Below are 23,292 nucleotides of genomic sequence, written 5' to 3'. Positions count from 1 at the left end.
CTGCCAAAAATGCATCTCATTCTATTAAAAAGCATCACTACACACATAGCAAACAAAGCTAAAAGCACAGAAGTCACACTAGAGTTTTTCCATTTTCCAGTACTCCACACATTCAATCATGTCCTATAGATTGTGCCTCCTTGATATTTCTCAAGTGTAGCCCCTACTCCATTCCCATTGCCACTGCCACAATTAAAATCCATTTTAATTCTTTCTTAGATTATTATATTAGCCCCCCTCCCCCCATTTAATCTCCCTGCCTCTTGTATGGCACCCAGCCCCTAGCTGTGCCTCCAGAGTGGTACTTCTAAGACTCAGGTTTAAAATATCCTGTCTTTCCACCATGATCTCAATGGCGTTGTTTTGTGCTCCCTCTGCACCCTGAGAATATCTCTGTGATACAGTGCATATCACATTCTGCCACTGCGTATGCTGTCATCATTAGAATATAAACACCTTAATTATGTTTTTTAAAATGTCTGTTCAACTTGGAAGTCCAAGCACTAAACTAAAGTAAGCTGGTACATAGTGCATTAACAACAGAGTTAATTAAAGTTGGATAAAAAATTATTTCTTAGCCCTAGGTTTTGGTGGTGAGTATAAGAAGGTGCTGACCAGTCTGTCAGTTTGTCAATGGACTCTTATTGGCCTTATACCTTAGGAAGAGAAATAAAGTGACAAGTATAAATTACAGGGCTTCTTAAATTTAAAGGTGCATACAAATCACCTGGGGGATCTTGCTCCAAAGTAGAAGCTGATTCAGAAAGTCTGGTTTGGGATTGGGAAGTCTGCATTTCTAACAATGAGGTCAATTCTCCTGGTTTGTAGATCATGTTTGGAGAACCAGAACACTAGAATGCAAGAGAATTATCTGCAGAGGGATTTTTGTTGTTGTCATTAATTACTTAAATGTTTGTACCAAAATAATATATGCACACCAAAAAAAAAAGCAGAATGTTTAGAATTATAAGAAAAATAACTAAGCTTCTATCCCATCATTTCTTTGTCACCAGGTCTGTTCTTTGAATTATTTGTTTTTTTCCTGTCATTTACTCTACATCTATAAAAAATATCCTTTGATTTTTTTTTTCACCTGTTACTTTTAGGTGTAATCTGTTTACTTCATGCATAGGAAAGTGGTTTTTAACACATTACTCCATTTAGCTCTCTTACTAACAGTGAATATGTACTGAGTGATTTCTTTTTGTGCCAGGTAACATTCTAAGCATTTTGTGTGCACTGTTTCATTTAGTCCTAATAAGAAACCAGTGAAACAGACACTATTTCAAAGTCTCTATATTATTAATGAGGGAAATGAATGGTAGTTATTTGGCCAAAGTCTCCAGATAGGGAATGATGGACCCAGGCAGTCTGATTTTTAACAATTATGCTGTTATGCATCTGAAAAAAGTAATGATTTTATTTAAATCAAAACAAAATATACAATCATTGAGATTATAAAAATGTCAACTGCAGAACCAAATGCTGACACACAATTACATTTTCTTTTCTGTAAAGATTTTGGAATCTCTTTTTTTTCCCCTCTTTTTTCAAGTCATCATTATGGTAATTCTCATTTTTAAAAATAGATATCAATTTACCTATTGTCCCCACTCTTGTTCTTTGCTATTTATTTATTTATTTACTTATTTTTAGAGAGTGGAGGAGGGGTGGTGAGGCAGAGTGGCAGAAAGAGAATCGTAACCAGGCTCCATACCCCTGCAAAGCCTGACGCAGGCCTCAATCTCACAGCTGTGAGATCATGACCTGAACCGAAATCAGGAGTCAGGACTCTTAACTGCCTCAGCCACCCAGGCACCCCCCCACTCTTGTTCTTTATATGGAAAACTCCTTCTTTGGGGGTTTCTTTCTAGGTTGCTTGCAAATCTATCACCCTGGTTCTCAGTTGGATGTCCTGTTTATCGTTGTTGTTTTTAATAGACTTGATTTTTTAGAGCACTTTTAAGTTCACAGTAGAATTGAGAAGTTACACAGATTTCCCATATACCCCCTGCCTACACATGTGCATAACCTCCTTCACCAAAGTGATACATTTGTTATAATCACTGAATCTATACTGACACATAGTCACCCAAAGTCCATAGTTTACATTAGGGATTCCTCTTAGTGTTGCACAGTTTCTGGGTTTGGACCCATGTATAATAACATTATTAATATTATATCTATTAATATTATATCATAGAGAATATTTCCGTTGCCCTAAAAATTTTCATCCTTCTTCAGCTGTAACCCCTGGCAGCCACTAATTTTTTTACTTCTTAGTTTTGCCTTTTCCAGAATGCAGTAGGTTGGAATCATATGGTACATAGTATTTCCAGATTGGCTTCTTTCACCTGGTAATATATATTTAAGGTTCCTCCATGTCTTTTCATGGCATGATAGCTCATTTCTTTATTAGCATTGAATAATATTCCATTGTTTGGAACTACCATAGTTGATATACCCACATACCTACTGAAGGAAGCAATGTGGTTGCTTCCACATTTTGGCAATTCTGCAAAAAGCAGCGATAAACATCTATGTGCGGGTTTCTGTGCAAACATGTTTTCAAATCATTTGATTAATATCAAGGAGTGTGATCTGTGGATCCTATTATAACAGTATGTTTAGTTTTACAAGAAACCACTGAAGTGTCTTCCAAAGTGACTGTACCATTTTATCTTCCCACCAGTAATATATGAGAGTTCCTGCTGTTTCACCTCCTTCCAGCGTTTGGTGTTGGCAGTGTGATCCTCTGTTTTGTGAATCTCTTTCTTAGCTCACCCATTGTTTTGCTAGAGAACACCCTCAAAAGTATTTCAAAGGGCATATAGATGGTAAACTCACTCAATCGTTTAACGACTGAAAAATGTCTTCATTGTACCTTTGCCTTTAATCAATACATTAACCGAGTATAGAATTCTATGATAAAATTAACTTTTCCTCTGGGGTTTGGAGGTGTATCTCCATTTTCTTCTAGCACTAATTTTTTTGAGAAACCTGATGCCATGAGACTTTTGTTCTTTGGTAAGTTGCCAGGGTTTCCTCTCAGAGGGCATCTAGAATATTCTTTTTATTCCTGTGCTTTGAAATTTCATAATAATATCTGATTTGAACTATACAGGACAGGATTCAAAGTTTCATTAGCAAAAAAAAAGAGAAGGTTCTCCAGGGCCATAGCTGGCACAGGGTACAGAGGTGGGAGTTCAGGAGGAATGCCGGCAAGGTTGGAGAGTCAGTTCTCAAACCCAGTTCTTGCACTCACCAACATGAGCTGTGTAACACAAGTTACAGAACCCGTACTGTTGTCATATATTGAAAACTAAGGATATTGACACAGACCTCCAAAGTTTGAGGGACAATAAAATTAAATAATGTAAAAATGATGAAAAAAAATTATGCTTTTACTAGCAGGTCTGAGAACTCCTTGAAAAGAGAACATATCCACCTCTGTTTTAATCATATTAGAATGCTTTTCTGCTCTTTGTTTTTCTTTAATTTATTGAGGTATAATTGACATACATTATATTAGTTTTGGGTATACAGCATAGTGATTGGACGTGTATATATATGGCAAAATGGTCACCATGATATCTACTTAATAATCTGTCTCCTTACAAAGTTAATACAGTGTTATGGACTATACTCCCAGCGCTGCACATTACATCCCTTTGAGTTATTTATTTTATACTTGGAGGTCTTGTACTTAATCTTCACGCATTTTGCTACCCACCCAAGCCCTCTCCAATCTGGTAACCACGGATCTATTCTCTCTATATATGAGTCCTGGGTTTGTTTTATTTTGTTTGTTTTGGTTTTTTAATTTTACACTTATAGGTGAAATCATATGGTATTTGTCTTTTCTAACTTATTTCACTTAGCATAATACTCTCAAGGCTCACCTGTATTGTCACAAATGTAAGATTTCATTCTTCTTTTAGCCTCAGGAGTCTCCCACTGTGTGTGTGTGTGTGTGTATGTGTGTGTGCGTGTGTGTGTGTGTGTGCATCCATTTATCAGTGGACCCTTAGGTTGTTCCCATATCTTGCCTATTGTAAATGGTACTGCTGTGAACATGGGGCTGCGTACATGTTTTCAATTAGTGCTTTCATTTTCTTGAGATAGATACCCAGTAATGGAATTGTTAGATCATATGGTAGTTCTATTTTTAATTTCTTGAGGAACTGCCATCCTGCATCTCAGAGTGGCTGCCCCAGTTTACAATCCCACCAATAGTACACGAGGGTTCCCTTTTTCCACATCCTCACCAACCTTTGTTCTTTTTTGCCTTTTGATAATAGCCATTCTGACAGGTGTGAGGTGGTATCTCCTTGTGGTTTTGGCTTTCATTTCCCAGATAACTAGTGTTATTGAGCATCCTTTCATCAGCCTGTTGACCAACTGTATGTCTTCTTTGGAAAAATGTCTATTCAGATTTTTTAATCAGGTTGGTTTTTGTTACTGAGTTTCATAAGTTTTTTAATGTATTTTTGATATTGGCCCCTTATCAGATGTTTGATTAGCAAATATCTTCTCCTATTCAGTAGGTTGCCTTGTTGTTTTGTTGATAGTTTCCTTTGCTGGGCAGAAGCTTTCTGGTTTGATGTTATCCATCTGTCTCTTTTGTTTTGCTTTTGTTTCCCTTGCCTTTGAAGTCATATCCAAAAATCATTGCTAAAATGATTGTCAGGGAGCTTACCACTTAAGTTTTCTTCTAGGCATTTTGTGGTTTCAGAGTTTACATTCATGTCTTTAATCTATTTAGAGTTTATTTTTGTTTATTTTTGTATGTGGTATAAGATAATAATAATTGTATATGGCTCAGTTTTATTCTTTTGCATATGGTTGTCTGGTTTTCCCAACAGCATGTATTGAACAGACTGTCCTTGCCCCATTGTGCATTCTTGTGTCAGTTTTTCTACCAATACCGCAATGTTTTGTGTGCTTTAGCTTTGTAATTTACTCTGAAATCAGGGAACATAAGTTCCTCAGGCTTTTTTCTTATTTCTCAAGATTTTTTTTTTTTGACTATTTGTGGTCTTTTGTGGTTCCATGCACATTTTAGATTTGTTCTAGTACTGTGAAAAATGCCATAGTATATTGAAAGGGACTGCATTGAATCTGTAGATTGCTTTAGGTAGTATGGACATTTTAATAATATTCAGTCTTCCAATGCATAAGCATGCAATATCTTTTTATTTATTGTGTTTTCTTCAGTTTCATTCCTTAGTGTCTTACAGTTTTTCGTGTTCTGGTCTTTTACCCAACTGGTTAAATTTATTCCTAGATATTTTATTCTTTTTGATACAATTGTAAATGGGATTATTTTCTTGATTTCTTCTTTTGATAGTTATAAAATCAGCAAAATTTTTATTATTAATTTTGTATCCTGCAACTTTTACTGAATTCATTTCTTTAGTACTAACAGATTTTTGTTGTTGTTGTTGGAATCTTGAGGGTTTTCTACATATAGTATCATGTTTTCTGTAAATAGTGACAGTTTTACTTCTTTTTTCTCAATTTGGATGCTTTTTCTTTTTCTTGCCTAATTGCTCTGCTTAAGATTTCTAATACTTTGTTGAATAAAAGCGAAAATAGTAGGCATCCTTGTCTTGTTCTTGATCTTAGAGGAAAGATTTCAGCTTCTTGCCATTTGGTATGATTTTAGGTATGAGCTTGTCATATGTGTCTGCTAGTATGTTGAGGTATGTTTCCTCTATACCCAGTTGGTTGAGAGATTTTATTATAAATTAATCTTGAATTTTGTCAAATGCCTTTCTGCATCTATTGAAATAATCACATGTTAATCATTTTGTTCATGTGATGTATCATATTGATTCATTTGTAGATGTTGAACCATTCTTGCACGTTTGGATCCTTCTTGATCTTGGCTGTATGACCTTCTCAATGTAGTTTTGAGTTTTGTTTGCTAATATTTCATTAAGGATCTTTTGCCTCTGTGTTCATCAGGGATATATGCTTGTAATTTGTGTGTGTTTGATGTCTTTGTTTGGTTTTGGTATCAGGGTGATGGTAGCCTCATAAGATGAAATTGGAAGCATACCCTTCTATAGAGTTTTTGGAAGAGTTTAGGAAACATAGGTATTAAGTCTTTTAATATTGGTAGAATTCACCAGAGAAGACACTTGGTCCTGGACTGTTGTTTCTTGTGAAGTTCTTAATTATTGATTCAGTCTCCTTACTAGTAATCAATCTATTCAGATTTTCTGTTTCTTCTTGAATCAGTTTGGGAGATTATAAATGTCTAAAATTTATTCCTTCTAGGCTGTCCAGTTTGTTGGTGTCTAATTATCCAAAGTAGTTTCTCATGATTCTTTGTATTTCTGTGATAACAGTTGTAACTTCTCTTTTATTTCTGATTTTTTTTAATTTGAGCTCTCTCTTTTTTTTTCTTGGAGAGTCTAGCTAAAGTTTTGTGAATTTTGTTTATCTTGTCAAAGAAGCGGCTCTTGATTTCATAGATTTTTTTTTCTGTTGCCCTTTTAGTCTCTGTTTTACTTATTTCCAATCTGATCTTTATTATTTCCTTCCTTCTTCTAACTTCAGGCTTCATTTGTTCTTTTTCTAATTCCTTCAGGTATAAAGGTAAATTGTTTGTGTGAGATTTTTCTTGTGTTTTGAGGTAGGCCTACCTACATTGCTATGAACTTCCCTCTTAGAACCATGTTTGCTGCATCCCATAGATTTAGTTATGCCATATTTCTGTTTTTATTTACCTCTAGGTATTTTTTTAATTTCTACTTTGATTTCTTCTATGACCCAATAGTTGTTCAGTAACATGTTTAATCTCCATGCAGAAGGAGTCTTTTTGTCCAGTTTTCTTTTTGTGATTAATATTATGATCTGAGAAGATGCTTGATATGATTTCATACTTTCTGAATTTATTGAGACTAATTTTATAGCCTAACATGTGACCTATTCTGGAGGATGTTCTGTGTGAACTTAAGAAGAACGTGTATTCTGCTACTACTGGACTATCCTATATATATATATATGTATATATATATTAAGATATTAATATGTATCTATTAAGTGCATCTGGTCTATTGTGTCATTTAAGACCAAAGTCTCTTGATTTTCTGTCTGGCTGATCGATCCATTGACATAAATGGGGTATTAAAATCCCCTACAATTATTGTATTACTATCAATTTCTCTTTTTAGGTCTGTTAATATTTGCTTTATATATTTAGGTGTTTCTATGTTGTATGCATATACATTTATAAATGTTATATCTTCTTGCTGGATTGACCTCTATATCATTATGCAGTTTGCTACAATCTTTGTTTTAAAGTCTGTTTTGTCTGATACAAGTATAGTTACACCAACAATCTTTCCTATTTGTATGGGAGATATTTTTCCATTCCTTCACTTTCCGTGTGTGTATCTTTACTTCTGAAGTGAGTCTCTTGTTGGCAGTATATAAGTGTCTCTCGATTTTTGTTTGTTTCTTTTTTTAATCTATTCAGCCATTCTGTATCTTTTTATTGGAGAATTTAGTCAATTTACATTTAAAGTAATTATTGATGGGTATGTACTTTGCCATTTTGTACAGTACAGTACAAAACTGGCTGTTTTTGTAGGTCCTGTCTGTTTCTTTCTTCTCTTTCTCTCTTTCCTTGTGATTTGGTGACTTTAATGTTATGTTTAGATTCCTTTCTCATTTACTTTTGTGTATTTACTATGTCTTTGTTTTGTGGTTACCATGAGATTCACATATGTATCATCCTTTGTATATAATGGTTTATTTTTAAGTTGATAGCAACTTAAATTTGAACACATTTGAAAACTGCATTTTAACCCCACCCACATTTTATTTTTGATGTCACTTTTTACATCTTTTTATTTTGTACAACTAATTAGTGTAGTTTTAGTTAATTTTACTACTTACATCTTTTAGCCTTCTGAGTAGCTTTATAACTAATTAATCCACAACCTTTACTATGTACTTACTTTTTCCAGTGACAATTTTACTTTTGCATGTTTTCCTGTTATTAACTAGTACCATTTCCTTTCAACTTAAAGAAGTTCCTTTAATATTTCTTGTAAGGCCAATTTAATAGTGACGAACTCCTTTGGTTTTTGCTTTCTGGAAAACTCTTTATCTTTCCTGAAAATCTGAATGGTAACCTTGTTGAGTAGAGTATTCTTGGTTGGAAGGTTTTTTCTTTTATCACTTTGAATGTCCTGCCACGTTCTTCTGACTTGCAAAGTTTCTGCTGAGAAGTCTGCTCATAGTCTTACAGAATTTCCCTTGTATATAACAAGTTTGTTTGTTTGTTTGTTTGTTTGTTTGTTTTCTCTCTCTCTCCCTCTCTCTCTCTGGTTTTAAGATTTTCTCTTTAACTTTTGACATTTTAATCCTAATGTGTCTTAGCTTGGCTCTTTTGGGGTTCATCTTACATAGAATTTTCTGTTCTTCTAGGACCTGATGTATGTTTCCTTCTTTAGGTTAGGGAACTTTTCAGCCACTTTTTCTTCAAATAAGTTTTCTGCCCCCTTCTCTTGGGACCACTATAATGCAAATTTTATTCCACTTGACAACGTCCTGTAGGTCCTTTAAGCTATCTTCATTTTTTAAAATTCTCTTTTCTTTTTGTTGCTCTGAGTGAGTTTCATTTCTTTATCTTCCAGTTTGCTGATCTGTTCTGCTACTTGACTCAGTTGCTGTCAAACCCCTTAAATTTGCTTTTCAGCTCAATTATAGTATTCTTCAGTTCTGTGACTTCCATTTGTTAGTTTTTTCCCTTATGTTTTTATCTCTTTATTGAAGGTTTCCTGTGTTTATCCTTTCTTCTCTCAAATTCTGTCAGCATCTTTGTGATCATTCCTTTGAATTCCTTACCAAATAGATTACTTATCTTTGTATCACTAAGGTGTTTATCCTAAGGATTTGTCTTGTTCTTTCATTTGAAACATGTTTCTCTGTTTTCTCATTTTGTTCAACTTTCTGTTTCTATGTTTTAAGTGAAACAGCTACCTTTCTCAGTCTTGAAGGAATGGCCTTGTGTAGGTGATGATCCTTCTCATTTAACCTTGCCCTACCTTTTGGTTGTCTCTTGAACCTTTTTGATTGTCTAAACCACATAATTTGTTCTTGATATGTCTCTATTTTTAAATATGTGCCAAGACCTGTCAATAATCCATTTAGGATCTATTTTAAGGTAACAGCTTTTAAAGGATGGAAATGTTTACAGTCTATGGGGTCATATGTATAATCATTGCTATTCTGTAGACCAGGAGATCTGGAGGTGTCCCCTGGACAACAGTTCAAAAACTAGGGCTTCAGATGAGACTATAAGCTTCTTTCTGCAAAGTTTTGTGGAGCTATAGGAAGGTCAAAGGGGTGCTCAAGGATGGTGCCCTCCACTTACATTCCCTGGGAGTGCTTCTTAGCCTCTAGATATATGGGAAACCTAAAGCCTGTCCCTCAAGCTGAAATTTTAAACTAAGTAAATAAGCCCTTTTTGCAGGAAGACTGGGGTTATGTTTCAGGCTGCTGTCTGTGCAGTGCCCTAGGGGTGGTGGACTGCCAAGAACTGTCTTTCCAATCATTACAGTCCTGTGGAGCTCTGGAATGCCAGGTCTCTTGGCCATCAGGGCAGGAGATCAGGGGGTGATCCCAAATATGTGAATTGCGTGTGCCCACTTTTTCAGCAAGGCAGTTGGAGAATGTGTTGTCTATTCATGCGTACCAGCTTTAGGCTGAGAAAGGAAGAGTGCTGGGATCCTTCATACTTAGCCCCAGCCAGAGGCCAGGGAAATGTTGCAATCCCCTCTACTCCCAGACTTTAGCTAGTAAGTGGGAGGACTCTGTGACCATTCATGTTTTCCTGTCCCAGTCAGGGAGAGGGAGAGCATTGCAATGACCCATGCCCTCCTGCCTCAGTAAGTACCACAACCACTTGTCCCTATCTGTCTCAGGAAGGCAACAGGAAGGTGCCACATCCAAGCTCATCCACCTGTGCTAGTAGGATGTGTGGAGAGAGAGCTGGCTCCAGAGAGCATCTCAACTGTCCCCTGGCCTTCCACCTGATCCCCCAGATCAGCAAATGAATCTATGTGAGGGACCTTCTCCTGGAGAAGTGCTTGTCTGGTGAAATCCCTCCCCACTGTGTGTTGCTGTGCCAGAGTGGGCCTTTTCCTACCCATCTCAATCTGGTTCTTTTATCCTTTGTTTTGGAGAGCAGTTCATCTAGTTTTCAGATATTTTTCAGAGGGAAATGATCCATATGTAGTGACAAGTCTTGTATGTCCATGGGAGAAGGTGATTCAGAATCTTCCTACACTGCCATCCTGGATGCCCCTCTTACCAGAAAGCTTAGTATGCCCTTTGGTGGATAGCTGGGGCCTCCAGGGACTGGATATTGAAGAAGGTGCTCAGATGACCTGAGGTAAAGAAACACTATGCCTTATAATAAAGGGTAGTGAGAATATTCGGTGTTAAGGAATGGGGAATTAGGAAAGAAAAATCCAACAGGTCGTGTGAAACTTGCCCGGAGAATGAGTCAGGAAAGGCTTTCCTCTCTTACCTCAATTTTAGTTGGGCTAAAGAAAGTTCTTTATAGAGCACACAAATGTTTAATGGGAATAAACACTGTTCACTGCTATGAGATATAAACCCCCTATTCTATCATGTTTATGAAGTTATACTTAATCTTACACATCAACAATAATACTTTTATGGGAATGGACTTTTGTTAAGGGCAACTCAAAGAGATGAAACAGGTAGCATCTGAATTACTTATGTAAAATACTTAGCATAAGGCACAGCACACAGTAAGAGCCAAATATTATTGTTTTTTGATCTTATTATTACTCTCAATATTATAATTATGAGGTTACACTATGTAACACTGATAATATGGTAGAGACAAGAAAACTTGTAATCCTTGATTTGGTTTCCATGTGCATCTTTATTTTGTACTGAAAACTTATAAAATAAAAATGCAATCAAATTTTTTCATGTTTATATTTTTAGGTGTGTCCAATCTTAATATGTAATAGGAATATAGAAGTAGAAATAGTCATGCAACTGTAGACATGCCTCTCTTGTTCCACCATTGCTTTGCAAAAGAATAGGTAATATGAAGAAATGGAGAGTTTTTATAGAAGGACACTATTATATTACTGACAGTATTTATCTTGCATTTTTAAGACAATGAGAAGGAAGGAATAAAGCAATGTTCTTCTACCTTCATGCAGCCATCCCAGCTTTTGGAAGCCCCATCACCATTGCTTATGAGTGCTCACAATTCTCTCTCAATTATAAATATCAGATTCTCTTCCAAACTAATGAGAATCAAATTGCAAATTGATTATAGCCAGTGCTTGATAAAGATTTGATGTATTGAAAACAGCTAAGAAACAACTGCCTGACTGTTGAAAGATGGAAGCAGTCAAAAATTGCTGAAAATTCTACATGTCTTCAGATTGCTGAAACTTAGTATATTCTAAAGTCTTTAGAGATAAAATCTGCTCCTTACTCATTGTTGTTTTTCTGGTAGGTACCATGTTCTCAAAGTAAGTAAGTAAGTAGGTATGCCTGGGGCTCAGTCACCTGAACATCTGACTCTTGATTTTGGCTCAGGTCGTGATCTCAGGATTATGGGATCGAGGCACAGGTTGGGCTCTGCACTTAGCATGGAGTCTGCTTGAGAGTCTCCCTCTCCCTCTGCCTCACCGCTTACTTGTGCGTGTGTGTGCACATGCTCTCTCTCTCTCTCTCTCTCTCAAATAAATAAATAAAATCTTTAAAGTAAAAAGTGTGGAATATATATAAAATAGGCATCTGAATTATTATTCCAGTCTTGGAGAGGCCCTCTTAACCAGTTTCCTGCACATGGGCAGTCTGAACCTAAACTTACACTTAGGTCTCTACAGCTTTCTGGAGCCTACATTGAACTTTCTGTGACCACACCAACATCAACTCACTTGAACTGGAATTATTCTCTTTTCTAATAGAGTACTTTTTGCTTCTGCTCAAATATACAAGGACATTTAATTATTCAATGCGATTACCTATGCAAAGAGCCCAGATACATAATAGGCTTTCCTTCATGTTATCTCCCCTAAGAGGAAATGCAGCCAATTGGTTTTCATTTCCATAAACAATAGACAATAAATATATAGATTTAATTTTTTGTGGAAATAATGTTAGATTAAAGAAAGAGTTGTATACTTAGAGCACAGGTATGATCAAACAACCAAAAGGACAGATTTTAAATAATTTTAAAAATAGGAGTGTCCATCATCTGGCTTAGAAACTGAAAACTAGAACTCCATAATAATCAGTAACATGGGTTAAGGATCCATCCCACTGTATCAAGAGCACTGAACGAAGGAATAACAACATGTTATTTCTTTCAAAAAAGAATTGCCAGTATAAAGATAGCCATGATCAAAAAAAATTCAAATGCCAAAATAACACAAAGAATGAACAAAATCTCATAGCCAATGACTTGTGGTACTATGGTTACACTTTGTCTTAAACTAGTATTAAGCTTATATAAGTAACTAGAATGATATATTTCTTCCAAAGTCTTAAGAATAATTTGCTATTAATGAACTTAGTTTCCAAAACGTCCTAATACTATTGTACTCTCCAAAGAATTTAGTCCAGCAACTATGACTCAGAAATGTATATCTTCTTACTTTAGCTGCTAATGTTCTATTTGATTCTAAGGTTATCATATAAGTAATATGTGATAACTGCTTCCCCAGGCATTCATTTTAACATTGTGTTTTTGTGTAAAAAGCTCATTTTTATTTTTAGCATTAAGAAAATAGTGCCTTTCCGCTTAACCTCCTATTTCAGTTTCTGTGGTAGGTTGAACATGCCTGTTAAAGATTTTTATTTTATTTTATTTTTTTTATGTATTTGACAGACAGAGATCACAAGTAGGCAGAGAGACAGGCAGAGAGAGAGGGAGAAGCAGGCCCCCTGCTGAGCAGAGAGCCTGATGCGGGGCTTGATCCCAGGACCCTGGGATCATGACCTGAGCCGAAGGCAGAGGCTTTAACCCACTGAGCCACACAGGCACCCCGAATATGCCTGTTAGATTTCTTTTTCCTACTTGACTAGAATTTCTCGGGAGCACAGATTGTGCATTATTCATTAAAAGTTCCTGGTACGGTGTCTGAAGCATAGTAGGGGTGCAATAAATTTTATGAAATGAATGAATGAATGGACGATGCTGTATTAGACATCATATGAAGCTAGGATTAAGGGGGATTTAAAAATCAATGGCATCATCTAAAACTGAATTATTAAGAGACAAAATCTAGTAGAGATCTCTTTCAATCTATAAAGATGTATAACTTCTGGGATCTTATATCTGGCTATCAATTCCACAGTTTGTAAGATAACAAAAATAAAATCATACATTCAGAGAGTTTGGGGCTGGCTTAGCCTACTGGCCTTTTACAGGTGCAATTTATTTTTACAGTAAAAAGAAGAACACTGAATCTTCCCAGAATAACCTGACTCCAACAGACTTAAATAAAGTTGTTCATTTTCCCAGGTTTTTGACATACTTCGGTCTTTCTAGATTGTGAAGTGAATCTCCATTTCCCAAAAGCCCCAGTGCCGATTTTAATGATCCTGTCCACGTGACATACATTTTTTTTTGTTTTATTGCTATTAGTGAATGACAAGTGAAGGATATTCATTTTAACTTGAAAATGTCAGGGATGCACTTTAAGAGATATATTTTTGCAGCTTTTAATGAGGTGGTGTTTCTTTTTGAAAGAAATACTCATCTCTGATGCGGGTGCTGTGCAGGTGACAACTGATATTTAATAAGCGATGGTTCTTGTATTAGTCGCAGTTCTCTAAAGAAAATGTCTCAGATTGCTTTTGAAAAACTCTTAGCGTCACTAGCCCAAAGGCAAGATGTGACCTTTTTATTACATAATGAGAATCATTTATTATCTTACAATGTATCTTAAAGTCACAGACAAAATGCCACTTTGATAATTGCTTTCAATTAGCTTAGAGCATAGCATATATTCATAAAATGTCTTCTCTAATTTAGACTTGAATTAGAGAAAATTGCAGACATAATCTACTTTAAGGTTGTCTCATTTAAGGTGATTCGTAGTTTTATATCAAAGAAATCAAAACGAGTAGCTTCGGAACAGTCTCTCAGTGTTTTAAGCAGGCTTTTCAATATTTGATTCTATTCTATTACCAATTAATTAACAAATTAGAAAGCTAGTTCATCATTTCTGACCTTTAGTGCACGTTAACTTTTGACTTTCATTCCTAATGATTGTTTTGAAATTAAACCTTGCAGTTCATGTGGAAAGAGAGAAACAATCTGATTAACAAGATAAATAAGGCTCGCCTTGATCCCCAGTACATCTTGATGTTGGACTCTAACTGGGATTCTGAATACTGTCATGGTGCATCCTTTCCTGCTTTAAGTAGTCAGTGAATTATACTAGATAATTGTGTGGCCGAAACAAAGAGTTTGAGGCCATTACTACAAGTGAGATTAGAGGTAACATGATATTTAAAATGTGGTTTCAGTCCATTTTTATTTTTTGTTAATATCCTGAGCATTGGAATACGGTTTAAAGTAATAAAAACTCTGAAACTGCATTTTACGCTCATGGTGTTCCAGTAGTTCATGGAATATTATTAACCTTAACAGAGATTCTCTGAAATCGGTATTGTATCTGGAGATTACTCTCTTTCTCTTTCTTTCCCTAGATAAAAATTACACACAAGAACCAAGCCCCAATGCTGATGGGTCCTCCTCCAAAAACCGGGTTGTTCTGCTCCCTCGTCAAAAGAACAAGAAACCGAAGCAAGGAGTAAACCTGTCTCATTTTATTCTTCGAGATCTAATTAGCATAATTGGGCCGTGGAAACTTATGCTGGAAATCTTTGAACCATTTCAATTCTCTTGCTCATGCAAAATCATCGAATTGGTTTAACAGTTTTTGTAACTGAGCTAATGTAAAATTCAGCTATTAGAAAATTTGTCTCCGTTTTTATAGGCATCTTTGCATGAAGAAGGCAGACGTTTACATGAAGTGGTACTGCATATTTTTGTTGCATGCATTCCCATAGATTTTTATGTCCCCCACTCATTCCTCCCCCAGTTTCCATTTACTAACCTGTGAGAGAAATCTGTAAACCCTAAAGGAAATACCATGGAAAAAGTGATTCTCTGTGTGATTACAATTATTGATAAGCGCTAATCAGTAATGCTACGATAATCACAACTGCAGATTGCAATACTTTCGCCTTTTAGAATCAGTGTCTCCATGACCTTTGAACTATGACTTGAGAAGAAACTTCTAATTGGAACATTTTATTAAATACTTGTCTATGATACGTCGCTGTATCTAAATAGTTTTTCTTCAACATCTTGATGCTTCTGAGTGGAATTTCAGGTATACAGTTTTCTTGTGCTAAAAAAAATAGAAAGTCATTTTTATTTTGTTTCATTTTGGTTTTAAGTCCAGAAATGAGTGAAAACAGAAATAAGTTACTTGGCGGTAAAGTGTGGTAACATGACAAGCCTTATTCCTTTCTGCATGTGGATCTAGAAGAAAATTCATAACCACACCAGTAACCAAATAGCTGTTTTAAACTATGTGCCTAATATTCTATCTCCCACCAAAGATTCAGAAAAAGATGCTTGAGAGAAATGGGTTCATGTATAATTAACTAGTATTGTGGAAAAAATTAATTTATGGTTCTAATGATTAATTTTTTGATGACTTAAACTCTGGAAAGAGAGTGAATTACCCATTAATTATAATTAAAGTTCTTACCTTATGCAGACAATAGGCCATACAACACAATCAAAGCTCAATTCAATGATTTCTTGCCTTTTTGGTCATTTATAAATATAGGTATCCAGACTTTTTAATGGATCAGTTAAGTGCACTTGAGAAAGTAAATGATTGTATCAGTTTTGTTCTAGTATAAATTGATACCTGTAAGAACTATTAAGCTCACTGAAGCAAACCATGCATGCAATTAGTCCTCTCCCGTCGGTGTAGGCCACTCCCATCTCTGTGGCATTTCAGATGTTTATTTGGAAATGATGGCCCAGATCGTTGTTTCCAATATTCATGGTATGGTTGGAGTCTCTGTTTAAAGAAATTATGGAATATGTGCTTTTCTTTGTGTTTCATTAAATCTATGATATAAAGTGAAATTCTATTCTGAGCAGTTGGGGTATTGTTCACTCATACTGACCTGCATCTCATCATTGCATGTTTTATGTTTTTAAACATGCCACAAGGAAAACAAGTGCTTGAAATGCATGATTTATTAGTTTTTCTCTCCACTCTGCATTAAAGTACTAATGATTTATCAGTTCTGTTTTTCTATTGATTCATTCATCTTTGAACAACAAATAGCATTTAGTGATTCTGTTGAACACACTCCTGTGCATGGATTTATGGATTTCAAGTGAAATTGCTATAATTTTTGTTCTTTGGTTTGAAAACTCAACTGAATGCTGTTGTATCAAATAGCTACTCTCAAGCAATGTACTATAATGGAAGATTATGTATAAAACGTATTATTTTAGTGTTCCAGGAACATTAGATGGTAAATATCAATCAACAAAAAGTTTAATTGCTTTGAAAATAAAAGCTTTTGAATAAAATTAAGACATAATTTAGCATTCCCAGGAAAATTATCATTACAATTGCAAATGTGGTACAGCAATCACTTGCCCTAGTATAAAAAAAAAAAAAAAAAGTTATTTGGCAGAGCCGTAATCTGGAGCAAAAGAAATCTCTAAACAGTAACAAATGCATTACTGACATAATGTTACATAACACACACATTGATTTTTGTGTATCTATGGTTACAGGTAATAAATATTTTTACATAAATTGACACAATTTTCTACAATGGGCAGGCAGGCCTTGTATCAAAACATATTCAGAAGCCACAAATTATTTTATGTGCAGTACACATACAATTATGTCTTGGCTACCTTTTATAGTATGTAGTGTGAAGGCAGCAACAGTTTGTGAGTCATTCTTCACAATCTGTGCAGTGGAAAGCTGCTGATGAGACAGTGGGATGGGACGAATCAAACAACCTGCCTATCAGACTTCCATAGTCGAAATCAAGGGATGCATCTTTCCTTCCGGGTAGCTCCTTAACTATAATTAGTGATAATAGTAGTTACATTTTCAGTCAGAATTCATTGGTACAAATAACAAATGTTCTAATAGGAATCAAATGTTACTGTCTTCAGCTCATTTTCTGAAGCTACTGACATGCTTGCCCTTCAAGTACACTACTCCTGGGGTTTGGAAAGTAGTTTAAAAAAAAAAACAAAAACGACTTTGATGGTTTCAAAATCAGAGAAGATATTCTTTCCATTTTTATGACAGCTTCAAGTGAGGAATATATATTTTAAGGAAAATTCTAAACAGAAAGCTCTATGGTATATTAAAATACTGAATAACGAATGTTAGCTTTTCAAGATGGGATTTTTTCTTCTCTGTGTGTGGGTGCTGGATTGTTGCGTCAACTTCTTTTAAGTAGAGTAGACATCGTAGTACAAAGGTTTAAGTAGATGAAACCCCAGAGAAAAAATTAATACTGGACTTGCTGGGGGTCAGAGGAACAGAGGGAGAGAGATTCACATTTTGCTAAACAGTGCAATACAGCGAGTTGATAAACAGACATTCCAGGAGAACCCTGGACATCCAGGCTTCCAGTGGGAACAGAGAGGTCTATGTGGATCCAGGAATTTTAAAGGACATAAGTGTATTTTTCCGCATACATGTGTATACCATGTGTATTCAATTCGAAAAGTGCTGGTCAATGTATTTGTGGAGAAAGAAGATATCTTGTAGAAGGTAAAGAAAACCAACTTTTTCAAACAGTTTTCTTATTTAAACTATCTCTGTGATTATAGCCATAACAAAGCAGAAGGCTCAGATGCTTAGTGTAGCCTACTGCAGGTAGAAATTTAAATCCAATGAATTGTGAATATGTTTCTGCATATTGTTCTTTTTTAGGGGGATGGGAAATAATTGCAGTTTTCCGGGGAGAATCTGTGTTGAATTTCAGACTGTATTCTACTTGAGTGAGACAGAACTTTTAAAAGGTTCCATTCCTTTTTGTGTCAGTTTATTGTTTATTGATTATAAAAAGGGAAATGTACCTTTCATGGCACATAGAACCCCCAAACTATTATTCAAATACAGTATGTATATTCTAAACTAAACAGTGAAGCCCTTGTAATATATGTTAAGGATGTAAAGTTTAAATCAATAAATAAATAAACAAAACCCGCAAAAGAGCTTTTATTTTGTGACAGGCAGAAGTCATCCCTTTAGTCTCCCGACTAAACTGCATTCAGTTTAAATAAAATCTAATAAACTCACACCGAAGGATTCTATACATGCTTATTGTGTTTAAAAACAGAGAATTCATTTAATTATAGTATCTTACTAATTTTTTTTTGGAAAGTGTTATATACAATATCATGCTTTTTGAAATAAAAACGTTAACCTCTCAGTTAAGTGTCATTCCTTCCTGCTGTTTTGGCCAGATTTTATCTGCAAATGAACTTTTGAAGCAGTTGCCGTCAGTCTACCTCACTGGATCTCCGCTGGCGGATACCAGGCCAGCCACTCCGTCTTCTGTCAGGGAGGAAGGAGTCTGGGCATTTGGGGACTGAATTCTGTCATTAAGAACGGAACCATCCCATTTCGTGCTGCTTTGGCCCCGGGTTGCCACTGTGAATATTATTCCAGCAATTTCAGAGATCCCAGGAACACCAGCAGACTGACTGATAGACTTGTGGAGATTGAAAGATTAGATCAGGGGTTCTGTGAGGACTTCCGTGGAATTTTCTGGATGAAACCCATTTCTAATTTCATTTTGTGTAGCAGACTTCAGCAAATCTCTCCTGGGCACTGACTGGGGACCAGATATTTTACGAAGGGGTTACCGCAGTTAAAGGGCAGCAGTTCTTTGGGTTCCTTCTACTTGAGGTCAAGATTGGCTACTTAAGGAGTTTGGTGGTGGCCCCCAGAGCTGGGACTGTAGTCTGTGACTCTGCCACGTCACTGACCAGCTGCTTCCTGCTTCCATTCATCAAGTTTTGCAATGGGCCCATGCCAGTAACATAACAGAAGATTCAGTTTAAGAATATTTCAAGTTAAATTTGCCTCTGGGAGCTGTAAGAAGGTTCTGCGGACAGAGGTGCCAACTTTAATCCTAGCTGCACATTTGACAGAATATAGTTCAGAGGAGAGTCACTGATGCTCTCTAAGCCTCAGTCTTCTCATCTGTACAATAAGAAGAAAGGCCCTGTATCGGGGTTGTGGTGAGGATTAAGTAGAGATGATTTCTTAACTCATTTTCTATCAGCAAACATTCAGAACATCTTTTCTAGCTGCAATGGAAACGTAGTAGCAGGACAAGCAACAGCCGCGCAGGAGAATCTCCTTGGTCCCCACTTTGGGCCCTCTTCCACAATACCAATGGTAGTTTTCTAGAAATAGATGATATTCCTCATCACATCACCCTGTTCTACATGACTAAAGTCCAAAATTCTCAGGCAGACAAGGGCTTTCATGAGCTGGATCTTCTTAACCTTGCCTCTGTCCACTTTCCTCCTAACCCCAGGTGCGAAATTCGTTCCATCACACCAGATATGCCATGTTTTCTTCACAGCTGTGCACTTTAGCAAATTTCATACTGGCACATTCCCTTTCTCAAGGGTTGGTTCACTTCTGTTTGGGAGGATTTCTGGACCCACTTTTGTCCAGATTGCACGAGAATGGTTCTGGAGAGTATGTGCTGTGCCTCTGGTAACACTCTGATACCTACGCTCAAGTTTTTCATTCTGTATTTTAAACGGTTACTTGTCTGATTGTCTCATTAAACTGGTGAGTCGTTTGAAAGCCAGCCCTGGGTTCTAGTCCCTGCCGTTCCCCTGGAGCCATCCCTATAAGATATGCAATAATCTTTGAATAGATAAATACAGGCTGCCAATTCTCAAGTTCCCATAAAACATACATCATTTCTTCCAGAAGAAATTATATAAAAGCAGTCTATTCAATAAATCATAAAAACATGACTTTTTTTTTACAATTTTATTTTATTATCCCTTATAAACTTTGGCTGGATAAACTCACAGTTCATTCTTATATCCTTCTCGTGTCTTGTCACCTTCCCATATACAGTAGTACATTTCCAACTTTTGGTTGATTCAGTAACCAGAATGGCATGCGCTTTAACTCACAGGTGGTTATCATTGGGCCAGCAGAGGGTCCTCGTGCCTGGTGGGCTGGGAGTCTGAATAGCTGTCTTCTATTCTCCAAGGAATGCTGGGGAGATAGTATGTAGGATAGTGGCCCCCAAAAGATGTTTACACGCTGGGCTTTGGGACCTTTGAATATGTTTTGTCACATAGCTACTGGGAATTAAGGTTACAGATAGAATTAAGGATGCTAATCAGCTGAGTTCAGGCTGAAGAGTAGCCCGGATGCTGCAGGTGTGCTCAATGTAACCTCAAGGGTCCTTTAAAGTGGGCGAGAGAGGTGGAGGACTGAGTCAGAGAGCAATTTGAAGACGGTACCATTGTTTCCTTGGAAGATGGCCGAAGGAGACCACAAGCCACAGAAAGCAGGGGCTCCTGCAGAAGGTAAGGAAAAGGATTTTCCTCCAGAGCTTCAAAAACAAAAACAAAAAGCTTTAATTTTAACCTAGTGAGATCCATTTTGAACTTCTGAACTGCGGTACTAAGATAGGAAATTTGTGTTTTTTAAGCCACTAAATTAGTGGTAATTTGTTACAGCAGCAGTTGGAAACTAATATAGGGAAGTAGGGAAGTAGAATACCACGTTCAGGGCTGTGGCTGAAACATTGATGAGTTTTAAAATAGAGTAAGAGTGCTGTTGCTTAATCTTTCATGCATTTGAATTGCTTAATCCTCCCTTAAATGCATTTGAATTTCGAGAATCCAGTACACATGCCTCACCTTTGACCCGTGTAGATAAACTGATGAGAGGTGGAGAAAGAGAGAGAGATTTTATTTCCTACTTCGTTAGTTTTTGATTGATAGCACTCTAATAAGGGAAAAGAGGGAAAAAAAGCTGCTGTTGTGATGACGTTTATTTTGCTAAAACAACAATCTCAATAATTTATTTTTTTTCAGATTATATATGTAATCCTGGTTTTAGTTATTTGGATGTTTTTTGTATTCACGCTTTTTACTCTTCTTGGGCCACTTAGGACACTTTCTACTTGAGTCTGTAGAAATAAGAAAATAATAAAAGGTGACTGCAAATGAGAGGTTTAGAGTACCCCTCTCAAGTTAAATTATTTATGTATGTCTGCCCCACATTTTCCTGCATTCGTTTCACAAGTCCAGCTTCAACTGGAGCAACAGCTGAACAGAGTCAGCTAATGAAGCCGCCCCTCCATGCGGGGTCAGAGCCCTGCTTTGGCGTTCAGATCGCTATCCTCATTTGAAGCTTTTCAAGAGGTGTGCGCTTGGCAAATGCTAATGAGTTTAAACTGGCTTGTGTGTAAATTACTAGGTGTTTGGAGGGGAAAATTAAAGTACTTTGCAAATGTTTTACAGCGTAAGGATTTTCTGGGCCTCTTCCCTTATTCATAGATGAGAATTTCCTGAGCCCTAGAGAGGTTGCCAGCCCCATGAAAACTTAGCCTGTCTTTAGCTTGAGACCTTTAGCTCAAGTCCTTTTCCTATTCCAGAGCCTTCTATTGTAAGTTTAAGGTGTCCTTAGAGATTCTGTTGCCATCCACACACGAGGGAGAAATTAATCAATTCAGTGGTATTTTCAGTCGAGTCGAGTCCCAAAGATTCTATCTAGACTTCACTCTACCAGGCTCCTTTGAACTCTGTTTCATCTAGGCTTCAGCTTCTGGACTTCTTGGTCTCTGCATTTTCCAATTTGAACAGGAATCCTAAGTCAGTTTAGCTGGAGTCCCCCATGCTCCATATCTGATCACCTTCAATCAATATCTAACCAGGCTTCTCAGCCTCCACCATCCCCAGGTGATAACCGTTTCCCTGGTCCCTGATGTTTCTCCTAGTAATTTTCCATCCACTGAGCCCCTACGCCGTACCTTAGCTATTAATTCCCACTTGCCCAGGCTGTGTTTGGAGTTGAAACGAATTTCTCTCTCCTGTCAAATTCTGTTTCAGGGGTCCCTATATCTGTCTGATAGCCACCCCTCCCCCACTTGAATAAAGTCTTTCTCACCATGCCTTAACCGGTGTCATTCAAGAATTTAACACTAGTTTCTGGAATAATGGAAAATCAGCATAATGGTAGCCTATTATCAGAAGTTAAGGACTGTTTCAAAATTCCAGTCCTATAAGACAGTATTCGCAAGGGAATTTACCTTCTATTACAATTGACAAAAGTTAAAAAAACAAAAAGTAATTTTTAAAAAACCAGAATGTAGGAATAGTTACTATCGCCCATGTGAAGCTTTAAAAAAAATCCATACTGCAATTCCATAGCCTAGTTGGTTGTAAGAGAACCATATTGCCCTAGATTCTACCTTGAGTTCATCTGCAGCCATGGAAAGTTTCCTGCACACAGAGCGCTCTTCTGAGAAAACTCTTGCAAGGAAGCAAACATGCTGGGGTATGCCTAGGTTGAACCGGGAAATGTGGCAGATCGATACCCCCAACTCAACCCTCAGCCAATTTGGGATTGAAGTCTATTGAGAAATACCTCGGTCTCCCTCGTTTGTACAGTTTACAATTCAGAGCTATGGTCCACTGAATTTCTTTAGAGGCTTTCTGGTGGGACCATGCTTCAGTAGCCCATCCTTTATGTGGCCTTTTTTGTCTTGTCTCGTGCCTCTGTCTCACTTCTGTCTCCTGGTGTCTTCCAAATAAAATAGCAACAGCCAGATCCTTGTCCCAGGCACTGCTTCTGAGGAAGTCTTGTTTTGAGGAAGCCTTGTCCGAACCCAAATAGAGTACTGATGTCCCACTGAAGCCTGCTATTCTTTCCAAGAGACCTGTGTCAAAGAAAAGGTTGCAGATCAAACGCCTAAAGAGGCCAAGAGGACATTAAAGACAGACTGAGACTCATAACAAATTTTAAGAGTTTATTTGAACAAAAATTGATTAAAACTGGGCTGCATCCAATTGAGCAGATAGATAGGAGCTTGAGGAGCCTTACGAAATGAAAGGCTTCTACGGGCAGAAGAGACCAGGGACAAGGAGGAAATTACATGAGATGTAAAAACAGGTTGGTTATTGTACTGTTACTTCACTTTGGG

General features: G+C 36.8%; 1 protein-coding gene across 1 annotated transcript in view; it reads left to right on the top strand.

Moving 5' to 3' along the window:
* The window catches only part of LOC308352453 (diacylglycerol kinase beta-like), a gene marked incomplete at its 5' end in the record, with an annotated part of 172,838 nt that extends 157,929 nt beyond the window's left edge, over nucleotides 1–14,909 (top strand). Inside the window, one exon of the mRNA XM_080818720.1 lies at nucleotides 14,737–14,909. Coding sequence (XP_080674846.1) covers nucleotides 14,737–14,844 — 108 coding nt within the window. The 3' untranslated portion in view covers nucleotides 14,845–14,909. The remainder of the gene's footprint in view (nucleotides 1–14,736) is intronic.
* Between the last annotated feature and the right edge of the window lie 8,383 nt (nucleotides 14,910–23,292).

Source organism: Martes martes, assembly GCF_963455335.1.
Source record: "Martes martes genome assembly, chromosome: 11".
Lineage (NCBI taxonomy): Eukaryota > Metazoa > Chordata > Mammalia > Carnivora > Mustelidae > Martes > Martes martes.
Note: the sequence above shows the minus strand (reverse complement) of the source record. Positions and strands in the feature narration are given on the sequence as shown.